The sequence below is a fragment of the Somniosus microcephalus genome, chromosome 8, assembly GCF_052327205.1.
Source record: "Somniosus microcephalus isolate GS21.2 chromosome 8, FLI_Smic_1.0, whole genome shotgun sequence".
Classification (NCBI taxonomy): domain Eukaryota; kingdom Metazoa; phylum Chordata; class Chondrichthyes; order Squaliformes; family Somniosidae; genus Somniosus; species Somniosus microcephalus.
Window position 1 is genome coordinate 240,970,647 of NC_140994.1, and position 20,333 is coordinate 240,990,979.

The following is a 20,333-nucleotide window of genomic DNA, read 5'->3' on the forward strand; positions in this document are numbered from 1 at the left end:
TCACCTCCAGGGGCGATAGAGGCAAATTTTGCAGTCGGAGGTGATAATTAGCGCCGGGCGCTAAACTTTGCGCCCGGTCGTTATTAGCGCCCCAAAATGGGCGACACCAAATTTTTCCTCCAAGGCTGCAATGAGCAGGGTGTGGCTGGCCAGCAAGATAGCCACTCCCCTTTAAGAACTGGACGGCGCCACTCTGTCTGGCTTCCATGGTAACTGAAATTGCCTGAGCTTCGGTAGCGTTCTGAGGTAGCGCCTCGCAGCCCGATGATAGCGCTTTAAGAGAGGTGTATAGTGCCTGATTTAGCGCTCCAATCACCTCCAGGGGTGAGAGGCGAATTTTGCAGCAGAGGCGATAATTAGCACCGGGCGCTAAACTTTGCGCCCGGCCGATATTAGCGCCCCAAAATGGGCGATACCGAATTTTTCCCCCTTGGGCTTAATTTTTAAAACGTGTGCAGTTTCTACCCAAGGGTGCCGAGGAATTTTAAGAACAGCCCTTATTTTTGAACAGGTGGGTCAACGTTGAAGGAGAAGTATTATTTAATCAAGCTCTTATAAAAGTTGGTATTATATGTGTGAAAGATGTATTATACGAGATAATTCCAGGTTGGTTGCCGGAAGCGGTAGTGAGGGATATGGTGTGGGAGGAGGATCAGGGGGTAGAGGAAAAAACAATTATGATCATGTATGAGAAGATTGTGAGGGCAATGCCACAGGATTGGATGGAAGAAATAAATGCAGAAATCTCCAAAGGAAGTAAAATGCGTCCCGCTTTTCCAAGCTTTCTGCTGGAGAAAGGGGAGTTGGTCCAATGTGACAACTGTAATACTCGAGATTTCTATGAGGTATTTAGAGAATGAAGATTCAAGACACCTGCTGGTCAGGAGTTTTGGCAAAGTGTATACCCACAGCTGGACTACAACAGAATTAGGGAGTGTGGGCAATCGATTCATATATGTTATGGGAGACAAATTAAACTTGAGGTTTTGATGTTAATATGTGGTGGAGGAATGGCTGTACAGAGTGGCGGAATGGATTTGTATGATACAATAGAATGGTGTTGTAAATGTCCTTAATGTTCAATAAATATATATATATTTTTAAAAAAGTTGGTAGCACTCTCGCCTCGGAGTCAGAAGGTTGTGGGTTTAAGTCCCACTCCATAGACTTGAGCACACAAAAGTAGGCTGATACTCCAGTGCAGTGCTGAGGGAATGCTGCACTGTCAGAGGAGCCGTCTTTCAGATGAGACGTTAAACCGCAGCACCATCTGCTCTCTCGGGTGGACATAAAAGATCCCATGGCACTATTTTGAAGAAGAGCAGGGGAGTTATCCTCGGTGTCCTGGCCAATATTTATCCCTCAATCAACATCTAAAAAACAGATTATCTGGTCATTATCACATTGCTGTCTGTGGGAGCTTGCTGTGTGCAAATTGGCTGCCGCGTTTCCTACATTACAACAGTGACTACACTTCAAAAAGTACTTCATTGGCTGTAAAGTGCTTTGGGACGTCTGGTGGTCGTGAAAGGCGCTATATAAATGCATGTCTTTCTTGTCTTTCTCTTTCAGCTCTGATGTCCTCTGTGTGATGAAATATTCCATTCATCACTGCCTGTGACTGTGGTCGGTTTCAGGTTTCTCCTCACCATTGTATTGTATATCACTGCCTGTGACTGTGGTTGGTTTCAGGTTTCTCCTCACCATTGTATTGTATATTGGAATGTATGGAATGCATTGTGTGTAGGGCTCCGCCCATACCTGGCCCCGATGTAAGCAAGCAGTCTGGCCTCATATCCAGTACTGCAGATCTCCAGATGGAAGATACCTCTCTCCACTGCGTGTTATCTTCTAAGTTAATAAAAGCCTTGCTTTGTTTCGCTAACATCGAGTCTCGGAATTATTGAGGCACATCAATTTTATTAACTTATTTTTCAACACAATGGACCAACTCCTGAAACCCGAATGTTTGGATTTGGATCAGCATGCTCCGGACGCATCAGCACGCTTCGGACACTGGTTTATGTGTATGGAATTCTTCCTGGACAATTCCGCAGCCGTCAAAGACGCTACGGACGCTGCGAGGATGAAACTCGGAATTCTGCGGAATTGGGTAAGCCACCGGGTTTACCCCCTCATCCAAGACGCCGACACGTACCTGGCCGCCTGCGACATCTTAAAGGCGCATTACCAGCAGCCTACGAATGAGGTGTATGCTAGGCATCTGCTCACCACTCGCGCACAGCGACCTGGGGAATCGGTGGAGGAGTTCCTAGGCACCCTGAAAATGCTTGGCAAAGACTGCAACTGCCGAGATGTAAAAGCCGCAGTGTACACCGACGAGCTTGTTCACGATGCCTTTATCACAGGCCTCAGCTCCACTTACATCCGGCAAAGACTGCTGGAAAAAACGGGATTGGACCTGAAACAGGCTGCGGACACCGCGCGATCCCTGGATGTGGCCCAGAGAAACTCGGACGCCTACTCTTCAGCCCGCGCCGTCCACGCCGCCACGTGTGCACCAAGGGCGCCGCCATCTTGGAAGGCATCTTCCCCGCCCGGCAGCCCGACACCGTCGGGGCCCCGCTCTCCCCCCAGAAGCCCTACGACAGCCGCGACGCGTCGGGGACCCAACTGCTACTTCTGCGGGCAGACAAAGCATACCAGAAACCTGTGCCCGGCGAAAGGCACCACCTGCTTTAAGTGCGGTAAGAAGGGGCACTTCGGGAAGGTGTGCAGAGGGAACCCCGCCGGAAAACCAACCGCCGGAAAACCCGCCACCGCCGTGTGCGCGCCGTGGGAGCGGCCATCTTGGACGCCATCTTGCCCGACCTCGTGGGGTCCGCCATCTTATGAGCAGACAGCGTGGACGCCATCTTGTCTCGATCAGGGCCCTACAGTGGCATCGGTCACAGTGGACCAGACCAGGCCGCACCCGCAATCCAAATCAATGGTGGATATCGAGGTAAACGGGTGCAGGGTTAAATGTTTAATTGACAGTGGAAGCACAGAGAGTTTTATCCACCCTGAACTGGCACAACAACTCTCCCTAAAGGTGGTCCCTACTCAGGGTACCATCTCTATGGCTGATAAAACCCAAACATCGACCATTCTGGGTTACTGCATGGTACAATTGGCCGTTAACGGAACTGTTTATGATAATTTTAAAGTATTAATCATGAAGAATCTATGTGCGAGCGTGATCTTGGGCCTGGATTTCCAGTGCAACCACCAAAGCATCACGCTCAAGTACGGTGGGTCCCAGCCGCCCCTCACAGTGTGCGGTCTGGCTACCCTGAAGGTAAAGCCGCCTTCGCTATTCGCGAACCTTACCCCTAACTGCCGGCCAATAGCGACCAAAAGCAGGAGGTACAGCTGGGAGGACAGGCGGTTTATCGCGACCGAGGTAGACAGGCTCCTGAAAGAGCGCATTATTGAACGCAGCAACAGCCCGTGGCGTGCCCAAGTGGTAGTGGTAAGGGGTAGCGAGAAGAAACGGTTGGTGATCGACTATAGCCAAACGATCAACAGGTACACCCAACTAGACGCCTACCCACTACCCCGCATATCAGAAATGGTGAACCAAATCGCCCAATACCGGGTGTTCTCCACCATCGACCTTAAGTCAGCGTACCACCAGCTCCCTATCAGACCAGAGGACTGCCCGTACACCGCCTTCGAGGCGAACGGACGCCTCTACCAATTCCTCAGAGTCCCCTTTGGGGTGACGAATGGGGTCTCGGTCTTCCAGAGGGAGATGGACCGCATGGTCGATGACCACCACTTGCAGGCAACCTTCCCCTACCTCGACAACGTCACCATCTGCGGTCACAACCAGCAGGATCACGACTCGAACCTCGAGAGGTTCCTGGAAACCGCACAAAAACTCAACCTCACCTACAACGAGGACAAGTGCGTTTTCAACACCACGCGCCTCTGCATACTAGGCAGCGTGGTGGAGAATGGGGAAATCGGACCAGACCCCGACCGATTGCGCCCCCTACGGGAGCTGCCCCTGCCCAACACTCCCAAAGCCCTGAAAAGGTGCCTGGGGTTATTTTCTTATTATTCCCAATGGGTCCCCAACTACTCCGACAAAGCCCGCCCCCTCTTGAAAGCATCCTCTTTTCCGCTCTCTGCTGAGGCCCACGCCGCCTTCAAAAGCATTAAGCAGGATATTGAGCGGGCCACGCTACAGGCAGTGGACGAGAACACTCCATTTCAAGTGGAAAGTGATGCGTCTGACTTCGCCTTGGCGGCCACCCTCAACCAGGCGGGGCGGCCCGTAGCTTTCTTCTCGAGGACCCTCCAAGGGCCCGAGATCAGACACTCCTCCGTGGAAAAGGAGGCCCAAGCCATCGTGGAGGCAGTGCGCCACTGGCGCCACTACCTAGCCGGCAAACGCTTCACCCTACTTACCGACCAGCGGTCGGTAGCGTTTATGTTCAATAATAAACAGAGGGGGAAGATTAAAAATGATAAGATTCTTAGGTGGCGGATCGAGCTCTCCACCTTCGAGTATGACATCATTTACCGGCCAGGGGCCCTTAACGAATCCCCTGATGCCCTCTCACGAGGGATGTGTGCCAGCGCCACCGGGGATCGGCTACAGACCCTCCACAAGGCCTCTGCCACCCAGGGGTCACGCGGCTGTTCCACTTCATAAAGTCCCGTAACTTACCCTACTCGATTGAGGAAGTTCGGTCTCTGACCAGGAACTGCCGCACTTGCGCTGAGTGCAAGCCTCGGTTCTACCGCCCAGATAGAGCCCACTTAATCAAAGCTACACGGCCCTTCGAGCGGCTCAGCTTAGATTTCAAGGGCCTCCTCCCGTCCGTCGACCGCAATGTTTACTTCCTGAACATTGTGGACGAATACTCCCGGTTCCCATTCGCCTTCCCCTGCCCAGACATGACCAGCGCCACGGTCATTAAATGCCTCAACAGCCTGTTCTGCCTGTTTGGTATGCCGAGCTACATCCATACGGATAGGGGAGCGTCCTTCATGAGTGAAGAGCTACGCCAGTACATGCTGTCCAGGGGGATCGCCACGAGCCGTACCACCAGCTACAACCCCCGGGGTAACGGCCAAGTGGAGCGAGAGAACGGGACAGTATGGAAAGCAGTCACTCTAGCTCTAAGGACCAAGGGCCTCCCTATCTCCCGCTGGCAGGAAGTCCTCTCGGATGTGCTCCATTCGATACGGTCGCTATTGTGTACTGCCACTAATGCCACGCCTCATGAACGAATGTTTGTCTTTCCCCGGAAATCCACCTCAGGCGTATCCATGCCGTCATGGCTCTCCACCCCAGGTCCGGTATTCGTGCGAAGGCATGTGAGGGGCCACAAGACGGACCCTCTCGTGGAGCCAGTGTACCTACTCCACGCCAACCCCCAATACGCATATGTCCGGCACGCCGACGGAAGGAAGGACACCGTGTCCATAAAAGACGTCGCCCCAGCCGGTAACGACAACAACCACGGCGATAGCAGCGACAACGATCGCAGCAACCCTTACCCACCCACTACTCTTTCATCACCCCCGGAAGAACATCGACCAACGGCACCCCCACCAACTACCCCTTCAACAACCCTGGCAGCACCCCCGGCAGAGACCCAGGAGGCCCCCGGGGACACCCAGCCGACACCCGCGACGCCACATCAGCCACGTCGGTCGCAGAGGACTACCAAACCCCCGGACAGACTAAATCTATAGAAGGGGTGAATGTGATGAAATATTCCATTCATCACTGCCTGTGACTGTGGTCGGTGTCAGGTTTCTCCTCACCATTGTATTGTATATTGGAATGTATGGAATGCATTGTGTGTAGGGCTCCGCCCATACCTGGCCCCTATGTAAGCAAGCAGTCTGGCCTCATATCCAGTACTGCAGATCTCCAGATGGAAGATACCTCTCTCCACTGCGTGTTATCTTCTAAGTTAATAAAAGCCTTGTTTTGTTTCGCTAACATCAAGTCTCGGAATTATTGAGGCACATCACTCTGCATTCAGTTTGTCTTCTAATAACTCATCATCAATATCCACACCTGGCAATGGGGCGACCAGCACCCTTGGCGCTCTACCTAGGCAATAGCTTCAAGAAAGAGGAGAAAACTGGAAAGAGAAAACAAGTAACTAGGCTCCATTGCACAATTACTATTTAATCTGTGCAAAATGCAATTGGCTGTTCAGTAGCTTGAAATGGCTGCTTGAGGAATTGCGTGACTCAAAATATTTTAATGACACTGTCTGCCTGATTGCATTGCTGCTCTCTGAATTAGTGACCCATGATATAAATACCTTCATTCTCCCCATCTCAGAACAAGATGAAACAGGGCCTTCCCGTGCTGTAATATTCTAAAACTCTAGGGTGGAAGATAATTAAGCTCAGACACTGTATTGAAAACTAACTGATCTGCAAGGCTAAACGTGAAATATCTGATACTGTGACATGCATGCAGATTTAGGGGTTGGCGTTACAGGAAGGGGGGAGAAGCATCACTGAATTTGGAACAGGTAGTGATCAGGAGGACTCCCTGACTTGTACTCAAGGGCCACACACTTGCACTGACTTAATGTGAGGAACATTCTCGTAGCCCTTCCATAAAGCAACTCCATGTGCTGACTTTCACTGTATTTAAAAAAAGCTTTACCCCCTCTCTTTAATGCCAGAACTGAACTGGTGGGCTATGAATTCAAAACGTGAATGGGCCCGTGTGGGAATAGTTGATTTGCTAAGAGGCACATTTGAAGAGTAGGCTGGCTGCAACTGGAACCCTGGGTTGTATTCCAAGTACCCGTGAGCTCGATGAAAAAACAAGTAGCTCACAGCAATTATTTGCTGATCCCTGGTGCATTGGGGCATGCAGAATAACTTTACCATTACCTCAGCTGAATCAGCGAGTAGCATGAGCAATAGTAACCTTAAACTGAACTGGAATGCACTCGCCTGTCTTAAAGCTGATCTTGTTCCAACAGATTATGGCTCTGGCTCAGTTAGGTCATGACTTTGCTCCACACGTACAATTCAGTCAAACACTTTAAAGTTAAGATGCTCTAAAAAAAAATTAAAATGCTTTTTTTAAATTAATATGATTTAATAATTGCACTCTCGTTCTTTCTGAGGCTACTTCTTTTCAAAATATATTTTATAATGAATAAACAGGGAATCGATTCCCAAAGTCCGAACTAGTAAATTGTAGCTCTGTACAATTTTGATTGATAATGCTGCTGTGCCGGGCCTTGGGATGTTTTACTCCATTGAAAGTGCTATATAAATGCAAGTTGTTGTTGTTGTAGACCTCACCCCCCTCACCCCTGGTTACGAGTCCCTGGAACCTAAACACGTGCACCAACCTTGCAGATAGTTTACAGGCTACTTTCAGTCCTCTGAACAAAACGTACTGTGTGAGCAATGGCCCGGATCCTTCTCCGCCCCTCAACACATTGCCAGCGAAGTGCTGAAATAAATCGATACCCCATTGCCTACCTTGTGTATGCCTTCCCACAGCTCTCTTGCCTCCTAGTCAGCTGAAGTAAAAGATGTAATGGCATCGCGCTCGTGACCTACTGCATAATGCCGGGGAAACAAAGCTGGTGGGGAATATGCGACTACATTCTGCTCCGACATGCAAAAACAGTAGCACTGACAATGTGGCAGGAGTACAAGATGCCCAGTTCCTTTCATATCTGATCAGCCAGCTCAGTAATAAAAATTGCGGCTGCTATCAACGGATTAGAAAGTAAAATTAAACTTTATTTTTATGCTTTTCCTACAGGTCCACCCAAAGGCAAGTTAGTACCATGCAGTGTACTACAAATGGAAGGATAGGATAGGGTGGGGCCATGTGGAACGGAGGTCTTTGTGTTAGGTCTGGTGTCTGGTGTCAGCTTGCTCAGTTAGTAGCACTCTTGCCTCAGGGTTAAAAGGTTGTGGGCTTGTGCCCAGCTCCAGGATTTGAGCTATAATCTATGCCGACACTGTCGTGCAGCTTCTGCGACTGAAACCCACAACTACCTCGTTAAGAATCGATCTGTAAATAAATACTGACGTTGGACTCAGCAACTTAGTTATTTAACAGATCAGGTTTCCATTTGCTGACTTTCAGATGTGAAATTTTTAGATACAGACCTTTTATATTTTGGCTGTATTGCAAGCCAAATCAGTGTGAGACCCAGGCCTGCGACTCATTGCACATAATTATTTCAGTACGGGGCATGACGCTTTAGGGCCACACACTGCAGGCATTGGGAACTGACTGGATCGCATGGGTTAGAGCTATGTTTCAACTTGATTCCCACGGAAAAGCCATGGTCAGTTTAAATAGTTGATTAGTTAAAGAAAGAAAGTGCGTTTCACAACCTCAGGACATCCCAAAGCACTTTATAGTCAATGAAACACTTTTGAAGTGCAGTCAATGTGGTAACGTAGAAAATATGGCAGCCAATTTGCGCACAGCAAGGTCACACAAACAGCAATCAGATAATCTTATATAGTGAGATAGCAAAATACTGCAGATGTTGGAAGTCCGAAATAACAACAGGAAATGTTGGAAAAACTCAGCAGGTCAGGCAACATCCGTGGAGAGAAATTTGAGTTGATGTTTCGGGTCGAACCCTTCTTCAAAACTGGAAAGAAAAGAAAATAGATCGAAGGCAGGGCTGCGATCGGACAAAAGAAGTGAAAGAAACAAAAGAAGTAAAAGAGACAATAAAAGGTATTAGAAGCTAGACAAGATGGTAATAGGCTGAGATTAGGTGTAAAGCGTACTGGCAGGACACCTCCGTTCAGTCCGTAAGGGTGACCCCGAGCTTCCGGTCGCCTGTCATTTTAATTCACCACTCCATTCCCACTCGGACCTCACCATCCTTGGCCTCTTGTATTGTTCCACGGAAGCTCAACGTAAACTCGAGGAACAGCACCTCATCTTCCGATTAGGCACTCTGCAGCCTTCCGGACTCAATATCGAGTTCAACAATTCCAGATCATAACCTCGGCCCCTGTTACATTTTTTCTTGTAATTTTTCCACTCCTTTTCTCCCCCCCCCTTTCCTTTTGTTTCTCTCTCACACCTGGCAGCTATCTCTTGCCCTGCCAGTACACTTTACACCTAATCTCAGCCTATTACCATCTCGTCTAGCTTCTAATACCTTTTATTGTCTCTTTTACTTCTTTTGTTTCTTTCACTTCTTTTGTCCGATCGCAGCCCTGCCTTCGATCTATTTTCTTTTCTTTCCAGTTTTGAAGAAGGGTTCGACCCGAAACGTCAACTCAAATTTCTCTCCACGGATGTTGCCTGACCTGCTGAGTTTTTCCAGCATTTTCTGTTGTTAATCTTATATAGTGATGCTGGTTCAGGGATAAATGTTGGCCAGGACACTGGGGAGAACTCCCCTGCTCTTCTTCAAAAGAGTGCAGTGGTATCTTTTACCACTGTACAGCAGGCACCTCAAAGCACTGGAGAGGTACCACCAATGCTGCCTCCGTAAGATCCTGCAAATTCATTGATAGCATAGGTGCACCAACGTCAGTGTTCTCGCTCAGGCCAACATCCCCAGCATTGAAGCTTTGACCACGTTCGATCAGCTCCGATGGACAGGCCACACCGTCCACATGCCCGATATGAGACTCCCAAAACAAGCGCTCTACTCGGAACTCTGACACAGCAAGAGAGCCCCAGGTGGGCAGAGGAAACGCTTCAAGGTCACCTTCAAAGCCTCCTTGAAAAAGTGCAACATCCCTTCCAACACCTGGGAATCCCTGGCCCAAGACTGCTCAAAGTGGAGGAGAAGCATCCGGGAAGGCGCCGAACACCTCGAGTCTCTTCGCCGGGAGCAAGCAGAAGCCAAGCGCAGGCAGCGTAAGGAGCGCACGTCAACCCAAGCACCCCACCCACCCACCCCTTGAACCACTGTCTGCCCCACCTGTGACAGAGACAGTAGGTCCCGCATTGAACACATCAGTCACCTGAGAACTCATTTTTAGTGTGGAAGCAAGTCATCCTCGGTTCCGAGGGACTGCCTTAGAAGAAGACTCCCTCAGTACCGTGCTGGAGGGCCAGCTTAGATTTTGTGCTCAAGTCTCTCGAGTGGAACTCTGAACCCACAACACTCTGACTCAGAGACAAGAGTTCTATCGACTGAGCCACAGCTGACACAGGTCTTAAGATTTTTCAAACACAATTTTATTCTGAAAATGTTTTATTCAGGAGAGGGAATGGGTAGAAGTGAAATTAAAAGTCAGGCTATATACAATACATGGAGGAGAAACTTTGACTTACAATTAAAATGTTTTTTTAAAGATCTTAAATTTCCATTCCCATTCACTACGAATTTGTAATTTGGAAATTTTTCTTTAAAGAGTAAAACTTCCACCTTCTCCTTCATTCAACCTTTCCATCAGGAGTCAGAAATCCTTGGTAAATAAGTCGTGTGGAATAGACGGCTTGGACATCCCTCGTTATGTGAGTGGCCAGCGCCAACCTGAACTTGCACAACCTGTACTACAGACAGGGTTTTATTAATTATTTCTCATCCACCTCAGCTCTCAATGTGATGGACTGGTGCAGAAATAACAGCACATTCCTTAACAAGTGTGTCATTAAATAGTAGCTCCAACATCTGAGGAACTTAACCCTTGATCTGCACAGAATAGCAAGTGGTATCCAGCCCAAAGTGTTCAGGACACTTTACCCATGTGGGCACTGAATACATTATTTTAAAAAAATTATTGTGGAATATCAGACTTTAAAGCAGATCCGTACCTCAAAGCATGGAGTGAAGTTACTTTAAATAGCGTCTCCTATTCTCAGTAAACAGTTCTCTCAGTCTTCAAAACTAACGATTTAGTTCCGCCCCCCTCCCGGTTCATTTTGCTTGGCTTATCTTGCTTCAGCAACACATATGGAAACTGAAGACATTTGGACAATTTAGTCCATCCAGTTCAGACAAGCTACCACATTCTTTCACTTCAGAATTATCCAACATTCCAAAACTAACAGGAGAGACATTAGCAAAGTATACAGTCACGCACACTGCAGCAGCATTGGCTAAGGACAACTATATGTAAATGGATCAAAGCACACTGCTTGCATCGTACTAACTCTAATGAATATGCAGAGGTAATACCACCAGCTGCATCCAAAGTTATAATTACTACTTTTAAAGACAAGACTGGTTCTGTGTGATCAATTCCCAAGGCCCATACTACTGTGGCATTTCTTTTCAATGGCCTCTGAACTGCAGCACACCTGTCCTTTAGTATATTTTAACCCTATATCTTTTCCAAGTCATGTATTTTTGGTACAAAAGATGTCTATTTTTGGAAAGGAACCTTTCCCGTGTTTCAGCAGGGAGACAAGCATATTGCTGTTGACCATCAAAACATGTCCAGGAGCTTGAAGCTCTTGACCAAAACACTTACAAATCACACCACTATGTTATCTTTTTACAACAACAGCTTGCCTTTATACATAGTGCCTTTACACCGAAAAAAACATCCCTAAGGCACTTCACAGAAGCATAATCAAAAAAAATGGCTGCTGAGCCAACAGGCATTGTTTGAATTGAATTTTCGAGGATCAGCACCAGAAGACTCCAGTCTTTGAGGCTTTTTGGTATTTCCACTCCCTCCCAAGATTCTAACTCCAGGACAGCAGAACTTCCTCAAACCAATACAGCAAAATCACAAGGAACAAGAGAACTATAAACCTCTTGGATTGGATTTGTTCTTCCTCCTAAATGTTCATGATCCAAGTTTGATGCTTTTCCTCTGATTCATACTTGTCACAGGCAAACAACGATCAGATCCAACTTTAAACAAATGGATTAGTCATGGGGAAATACTTTGCATACCCCAGCTGTTGCTGCATCTCCTCAGTACTGATGGTTTCCAATCAGAATCCAAGGTTAAGGAAGATGAACTGTGAAATTCCTTATGGAGCCAACACCAGTACTTCCCATCCCCTGCCACCCCCTACCCTCTTTAATTGTTCTGGCAGGAGAGTTTACTGGGATTTAAACACAAGCACCAGGAATTTCCTTGGAGTTTCTCCCGATCAGCCACTGTAACTTGGTGGAAACCTCGGATAGATACATAAGTGGGGTTTGGGCCGATCTTCCATCGATCGATTAGGAGAACCCCCCGCCAAGGAAATCACACCCGAATATGCTGTGGGCCTTCAATATATGATAATCACTAATAAATCTAATAAGGTATTCAGGAGAAATGTCTTTACCCATAGAGTGGTTAGAATGTGGAACTTGCTACCACATGGACTAGTTGAGGCGAATAGGTGTGAGGTGTGCCGAGGTGCGATAAAGGGCAGTTAGAAAGATTACCTGTAATCATCTGGCAGTGTTCTCTGACTATATATGCTGTGCCTATATGCATCTCTTCACTTCACCTGACGAAGGAGCAGCGCTCCAAAAGCTCATCCTTTGATGCCTGTGATATCACACATTATTCATTGTGCATTTTGCTACCCAAACAATGCAGAATTGTTTCCACGGATGATCGGGAGAAGTCCAAAGGAAATTATTGGTGCTTGCATTTAAGTCCCAGTAGAATACACCCCCCCCCCCACCACCACCACCACCACCACCCTCCCAAAGCAAACAGCTGGGCCCAATTAAAGATGGGGGTAAAGAGAAAATCAAATACACAGGTTACACACACACACACACCAAGTTCCATAAACTTTGTACAATGAACGGTCAGGAAGCAACTGTAGAACTCTGCAGATTCCCTCGACTCCTGATTGGTTCGGAGCTTTTGTTGTGTATTAATAGCTTGGCCACTCATGCACATATTGACCTCAAGCCAAGTCCAGATCATGCTTAGGCCTGCACTTCGCTATAGCCCAATGCTATGCCGTATATACTGCCCGCACACTATATAATTAGTCCATCAATCCATCAAACAAGTGGTTCCACTGACTATTACTTCCACCTGATGTTCTCTTCACAATTCTCACTCCGTTAGTCCAGCTGCAATGGTACAAGTTATGAAAACTGAATTTCCTCCATTTGGAATCATGGGAGCAATTTTAACTTAACCAGCCAAATGGGAAACTGACAGGATCGGGTGCACTGTTGGTTTTACACCCGAGAGCCACTCATGCCAGCAAAGCTCCAAGTTTAATCCCTGCATTTGTGGTCATTTTGCAGGCTTTAAGCGGGGCAACTTCAAGGGTACTGCAATTGGTTTCAGTGGCCCTAGACAATGTGGAAAACAAAAAATCTGCCAGAGATTGGACTCCTGACTGCTATTCACATGGATGTTGCTGATAAGAAATTATGTGTGAATATTGGATGAGAACTGGGTGAGGTTTGGCTGTGTTGCCATTAATAGGTGAATAGCTGCTGAATCTCACTCCCTGAGATCACTCAAGAATGAGCACTTGCAAACGATCCAGGCTGACACTCCAGTGCAGTGCTGTCGGAGGTGCCGTCTTTCAGATGAGACGTTAAACCGAGGCCCCGTCTTCCCTCTCAGGTGGATTCCATGGCACTATTTTGAAGAAGAGCATGGGAGTGGCCTGGCCAAAATTCATCCCTCAACCAACAATACTAGAAAATAGATTATCTGGTCAATATCTCGTTGCTGTTTGTGCGAGCTTGCTGTGCGCAAACTAGCTGCCACGTTTCCTACATTACAACAGTGACTACACTTCAAAAAGTACTTCATTGGTTGTAAAGCACTTTGGGACGTTCTGACATTGTGAAAGGCGCTATATAAGTCTTTTCTTTTTATGAAGTACCAGGGTGCTTTCAAGAAAAGGGAATTAAACTGAGGGGAGGGGATATTTTGCAATCTGCAATTGAACACAAGAGTCTGTTTACGGACACCCTTAAATGAAATGTAACCTCATAACTGCCCATTTTTTGAGCCAATACATTATTGCAGTCCTCAAAAGAGTTTCAGCAAGATTGCAAAAATTACCTGACTACGTTTTATGAATACTGGAACTATTGTCTGGAACTTGCTCTACAGCTGTGTGCAATCTGTTGGGTCTTGCCTTGCTACCAGACTGCAGTTCAGTTGCCACACCTCTCCAGTTCCACACAACCAAGACTTGGCACAGTTATATCCATTCTACGGCAAACAGTTTCAGGGTCGCTTCACCTCAGCTTTCTTCATAAGCCGCAGTTTCTCTTCAAGCGCCTCAACACATTAGGTCACCTTTTTTATAGTCTACTTCACTGCAGCGTACACCCACGGAGCACATTGTTCTCCTTAAGAAGTGCGTCCTTCTGCAGAATTGTTCCAGGAACCATTTTGTTTGCAAACACACGCACACTGCATTGATAGAAGCTGAGTCAAAACACATTGCTAGATCTGAAATATGATCGTGGGACTGTCTGGTGGCACCACCAAGGCAAAAAAAATGCATGCAGTTCTTCTGGCGATTGAGGCCAAGCAGCTCAGTTGGTTGCGTGCCAGGTACAAGATGAGAAGACTAACCTGATAAGGTTAACTTCGCCCTTGCATCCTGCCAAGTGAATGAAATGAGCACAGTGTCTTGGGACATGTGAAGAAAATAGGAGACAGCAGAGCCTGAGGGGCGATGATCACAATGTTGCAGGAGCTCCTACTGTTTGGCAATAAAGGGGATTCTGCCTCCATTGCAGACTGAGGGTAATCTCTCAGCCTCTTGCTCTCTCTTAGGTGTCAGCCATGGCTCAGTGGGTAGCACTCTCGCCTCTCATTCAGCGGCCTGTGGGTTCAAGTCACTCCAAGGACTTGAGAACCTAATCTAAGCTGACACTCCCAGTACATTACTGAGGGAGTGCTGCACTACTGGAGGTGCTGTCTTTCAGATAAGATGTTAAACTGAGGTCCCTTCTGCCCTCTCAAGTGGGCATAAAAGACTACATGGTACTATTAAGAAGAGCTAGGGAGTTCTTCCTGGTGTTCTGGCCAATATTTAACCTTCAACCAACAACATTGATCACTATCACACTGCTGTTTGTGGGAGCTTGCTGTGCGCAAATTGGCTGCCGCGTTTCCTACATTACAACAGTGACTACACTTCAAAAGTACTTCATTTGAACATCCCGAACTCAGGAAAGGTGCTATATAAAGGCAAGTCTTTCCTTCTCTGCCAATGTTTATACAAGCCTCCTCCCACCCTACTTCATCTAAGCCTATTTGCATAGCCTACCCATTCTTGCTCAACCATTCTGTGCAAGTACAAATTAGTGGCCATAATAGACAATGACTGGACAATGCAAAGTACAGGACTGCTCTCTGTAGGATAACTCCCACTGGCTTGTATCAGCTGTTGGCTAAGGCCAAGAATTGGAAATCCTACATAAAAGGGGTATTTTTTAAAATTTGTTTATGGGATGTGGGCGTCGCTGGCAAGGCCAGCATTTATTGCCCATCCCTAATTGCCCTTCAGAAGGTGGTGGTGAGCCGCCTTCTTGAACCGCTGTAGTCCATGTGGTGAAGGTACTCCCACAGTGCTGTTAGGGAAGGAGTTCCAGGATTTTGACCCAGCGACAATGAAGGATCGGCGATATACTTCTAAGTCAGGATGGTGACTGCTATAGGCACAGGCAGGTGGCCACTTTATAAAGGTGAGTTCCACTGCGGCAACTCAGTACATGTCTACTGAAGTCACATCACCGTCATCTTACCACACACCACAACACCCTCTAACACTAATACTCTTAGCTAGGGTTCCCTGAACTGTACAGAGGATGGTAATTCACGCCATCTATCCACATATTGCCAATGCAACAGTGAGAGTGGGCAAGCTACTGCCAACCTTCCGCCTGTGCCAATGCTGCTCTATGAATGCCTGCCCAAGGCATTAGTACTGAGCACCCCAACAACAATGTACGGCTTTAGTAAAGAAAATGTCTCAGAGCATTTGATTAAATAAAAACAACAGGCACTGAGAAGAAAAAGAGCAATGAATGAAATTGGTAGTGGGCCAAAAGGGTTGTCATAGCAAGGTTGTTCGGGAGGATGGAGGTGAGATTTTTGCAGGGATTTCCACAGATCAGGGGCATGCTTACCTGGGGTGACTTTCCGTCAGATTTCCCTACCCTCTGCTGTAACCTCTTTATAAGACAATATCAATACACTGGACATTGGTTCAGTTAAAGGGGCGAGCTGAGCAGGCAAAACAACCCAGTCCCTTTAAGAGGGTGCTGCTACTGCCAGATTGTGGTGTTTTGGTCCAAGGAAACTTCACCCCCCTCCCTCAAAAAAAACTCATTGAAATCACCGGTGATGCTAAACCCATTTGAGCTTTCACTTGGCAGCAGTATTTGGTAACTTCTGCTAGTTATTGACTTTAAAGGTGGGAGGGGGGCGGGGGGGAGACGTAACTTCGAATATGAAGGAGAACAAACTTTCAGGGATATGGGGAAAGAGCGGGATGGGGGGGGAGGGAGATAGTGGGGCTAATTGGATTGCTCTTCGAAAGAGCCGGCGCAGACTGGATGGGCTGAATGGCCTCCTCCTGTGCTGTACAGAGGATGGTAAATCAGCCGCCAGCAGGGCTGTCACTGCTTAAGTCAAGAGCTGGGTCCACATCCACTGCAACACAGCTGGAAGCAGCTTGAACAAGTAACTCTGCGCGGCCCTCACTCTGCACTGAAAGTGATGGATTGCTGTCAATATCGGCCGCGTGTGTGCTGCAGGCAAAGGATGGCGAAGTACTGAAAAAAAAACACATCCAGACCTCTAGTCACTACATCGATGTAACCCGCCCTTTTTCAGATTTGAGTCTAAATCTGTTTTTGCCACAATTAATGATTTTATTTAATGGGAGGGACGGAACATGAAACACTTATTTCCATCGCCAGAGATGTTTGCAAACCTACCGCTTTGCAACTGAACATGGCAGAGGGGTGAAAAGGACACAGTTATGTAACAGTGGCAGGCACTCTTGTCATCTAGCTTCAAGCACGGCTCTGTGTGGAGGGGGCTGCGGACAGAGCCGGGGGGACCAGAGGCTTCACATCCCCTGAAACATGCCGAAGACCAGACGGGGACAAAAGGACGAGAGAGAGAGAGAGAGGCAGAGCTGGAGGACGAGATCCATTCGCCGCGATCGGTCTCTCTCCCTGATTTCTGATTGCCGCGGAGTCTTGGCTGAGATTTCGGGCTGATTCTTCAATCTGCAGCTCTCGCCAGCGAACAAAAAAACCCAACCCCAAGACATCGCAGTCAGCCCCCTCCCCTCCCCTCCCCACCCCACCTCCCCTCAACCCCAGGGGTATCTCACCTCCAGCGGGATGCTGTGTCCTGCGTGTTGATCCGTGGCAGCCCCCGGTTCCTCTTTCTCTCTACTCTGTCTCTCTCCTTTGCCTTTCTTCTCCTGATTCCCAGATCTTCTGAAATCTCTCTCGGCTGCCACGTAGGGATCGGCCCCCGAATGCCACATTTCTTCTAAAATCACCGCCTCCAAATTCAGCTGAAAGCTGAGAGTGAGCGAGACCAATCCTCTCACTGGCGCGTACAAAACACCCGAATTAAGGGCAATCACAGATTAAAGTCCGCCAGATTCATTCTATTACCCCACTCAGGGCGTAATTGAAATAACGTACTTATGTATTTTTTTTAAAAAGTAGATTAGTAGAAAATTATACTTTCCCACATACAAACAAATTAAACACAAAAATATTCTACAATGCTGTTGGAAACAAGTATAAGCAATAATATATGGAGGCTGCCAGTGAATTCTCAGATCCCATATATTTTCCACCTATTAAAATGCAGAAAAAAATAAAAATAAAACACTACTAGTGATAATTGCTCAGTTGCTATTGTGGAAAAGGCTTCTCCAGATTGTACACCTTCCCTACTCCTTTTTTTACTACTTGTTTTAAAACACAGAAATCAGAGTGTTAGGCGATAATGGTTCCTTTGTTTTGAAAAATTACGGTACCAGGAAGCTGCTCCATTCATTCTCATGTCATTGAATCGTGCATTAGTGCACGCTCGCACATGGAGACGCTGGCCAGCAATGGGGGAGCGCCTCAGATCCATAGTCAGCCTGTTAATCTTTATTGGAGTGTTACATTATAACTACTCTTAAAGGTAAACAACAACTCCAGCAGCTTAATGTATATTTTAATAAGCAGCAGCCCTTCTCCAGTATTGAACGATATATATAACAGAAACTGCTAGAATGCTACAAAAAGGGAATATGAATGTGAAATGCCAGAATGACACAGCACAGCAGAACCCCCATGCATCTGAAGTTGAAAATGTAGTTTAACGTTTTGTCTGGGACCCATCAATAGACCCATGAATTGCGTTAAATGGTCCCAGCCTAAATATAAACCTTCCTTTCTCTTTTACTTTAACTGCCGAGGCCCTAAGCTCTGGAATTCCCTTCCCTAAACCTCTCCGCCTCTCTACCTCTCTTTTCTCCTTCAAGACGCTTCTTAAAAATAACCTCGTTGACCAAGCTTTTGGTCATCTGCCCTACTTATGTGGCTCGGTGTCAAATTTTTGTTTTATAACACTCCTGTGAAGTGCCTTGGGACATTTTACTATGTTAAAGATGCTATTTATACACACTAGTTATTGCTGTTTACGTACTGGTCAATCTGTTCTGCCGTTCCAATCTCTATTTCTGTTTTCCAGCTTTAGTACTTAACTTTTATTAACCTTAACAATTGTGTTTTTCCTGTTAATTGTCTCCCTCCTCTCGCTCACCCTCCGCTACATTGCCCAGGCTAGTCTAGACAGTGATTAACAGCAAGCTAACTCAGAGACCATTTGATAAGCGATCAGTAGCAGAAACCTTGACTGATTTTCTCTTCTCTAATGAAATGGGAGCAGAGGCCACTTGTTACTCCTCCAGCCTCACCAACTGAGAGCAGCTAAGTGAGGGCCAGGGATTGAACCTGGCACTTTCCGGATCGGCCTTAAGCAGCTGAGCCTGGGTGTAAAGTTTAAGACCGTGTAGCATGGTTGTCCTAATGAGCTCTGCCAATGAGTGTTAGGACGTGGGCTAGACTCTGCATCTCCTCCTCAATCACAAAAGAAAACCGAATGACAGTAAAGACTTTTGAAAGACCAAGCGTAACATATCAGGTTTTTAAGAATTTAAGAACCCTTTACTTCAGCAATTCCCACTCCTATCCATAAGAGCCAGATCAAGATTAGTTTTAACAGAGGTCTTAGATCAGGTTGTTTGCCCACTGTCTTAGCTGGTGAGAGGGCCAAAAATATCATAGGACAAAAAAAACTTTCTTTTGGCTATTTGGATTTTTGCAAATAGAATCAAAGAATCATAGAAATTTACAGCACAGAAGGAGGCCATTCGGCCCATCGTGTCTGTGCCAGCTGAAAAAGAGCTACCCAGCCTAATCCCACTTTCCAGCTCTTGGTCCATAGCCCTGTAGGTTACGGCACTTCAAGTGCATATCCAAGTACTTTTTAAATGCGACGAGGGTTTCTGCCTTTACCACCCTTTCCGGCAATGAGTTCCAGACCCTCACCACCCTCTGGGTGAAAAAAGTTCTCCTCAACTCCCCTCTAATCCTTCTACCAAATACTTTAAATCAATGCCCCCCTGGTTATTGACCTCTCTGCTAAGGGAAATAGATACTTCCTACCAACTCTATCTAGGCCCCTCATAATGTTATACACCTCACTCAAGTGTTCCCTCAACCTCCTCTGTTCCAAAGAAAACAACCCCAGCCTATCCAATCTTTCCTCATAGCTAAAATTCCCCAGCCCAGGCAACATCCTTGTAAATCTCCTCTGTACCCTCTCTAGTGCAATCACATCCTTCCTGTAATGTGGTGCCCAGAACTGTACGCAGTACTCCAGCTGTGGCCTAACTAGTGTTTTATACAGTTTAAGCATAACCTCTCTGCTCTTCTATTCTATGCCTTGGCTAATAAAGGAAAGTATCCCGTATGCCTTCTTAACCACCTTATCTACCTGTCCTGCTACCTTCAGGGATCTGTGGACATGCACTCCAAGGTCCCTCTGTTCCTCTACGTTTCTCAGTGCCCTACCATTTATTGTGTATTCCCTTGACTTGTTAGCTCTCCCCAAATGCATTACCTCACACTTCTCCAGATTGAATTCCATTTGCCACTTTACTGCCCACCTGACCAGTCCATTGATATCTTCCTGCAATCTACAGTTTTCTTCCTCACTATCAACCACACGCCCAATGTTTGTATCATTTGCAAACTTCTTAATCATGCCCCCTACATTAAAGTCTAAATCACTGATATATACCACAAAAAGCAAGGGACCTAGTACTGAACCCTGCGGAACCTCACTGGAAACAGCCTTCCAGTCGCAAAAACACCCTTCGACCATTACCCTTTGCCATTGAGCCAATTTTG

General features: G+C 47.0%; 1 protein-coding gene across 8 annotated transcripts in view; it reads right to left on the minus strand.

The window, feature by feature from the left end:
* The window catches only part of LOC147114196 (prolyl 4-hydroxylase subunit alpha-2-like), a 153,825-nt gene extending 136,452 nt beyond the window's left edge, over nt 1–17,373 (minus strand). For 2 of the 8 annotated variants that reach the window (XM_085995856.1, XM_085995850.1), the window contains exon 1: nt 7,489–8,119. In XM_085995856.1, coding sequence (XP_085851982.1) covers nt 7,489–7,553 — 65 coding nt within the window. In that variant the 5' untranslated portion in view covers nt 7,554–8,119. Of the gene's footprint in view, nt 1–7,488; nt 8,120–13,941; nt 14,278–17,242 lie in introns of those variants that run through there. The other 6 variants (XM_085995859.1, XM_085995857.1, XM_085995855.1 and 3 more) reach the window with 6 other exon arrangements.
* Between the last annotated feature and the right edge of the window lie 2,960 nt (nt 17,374–20,333).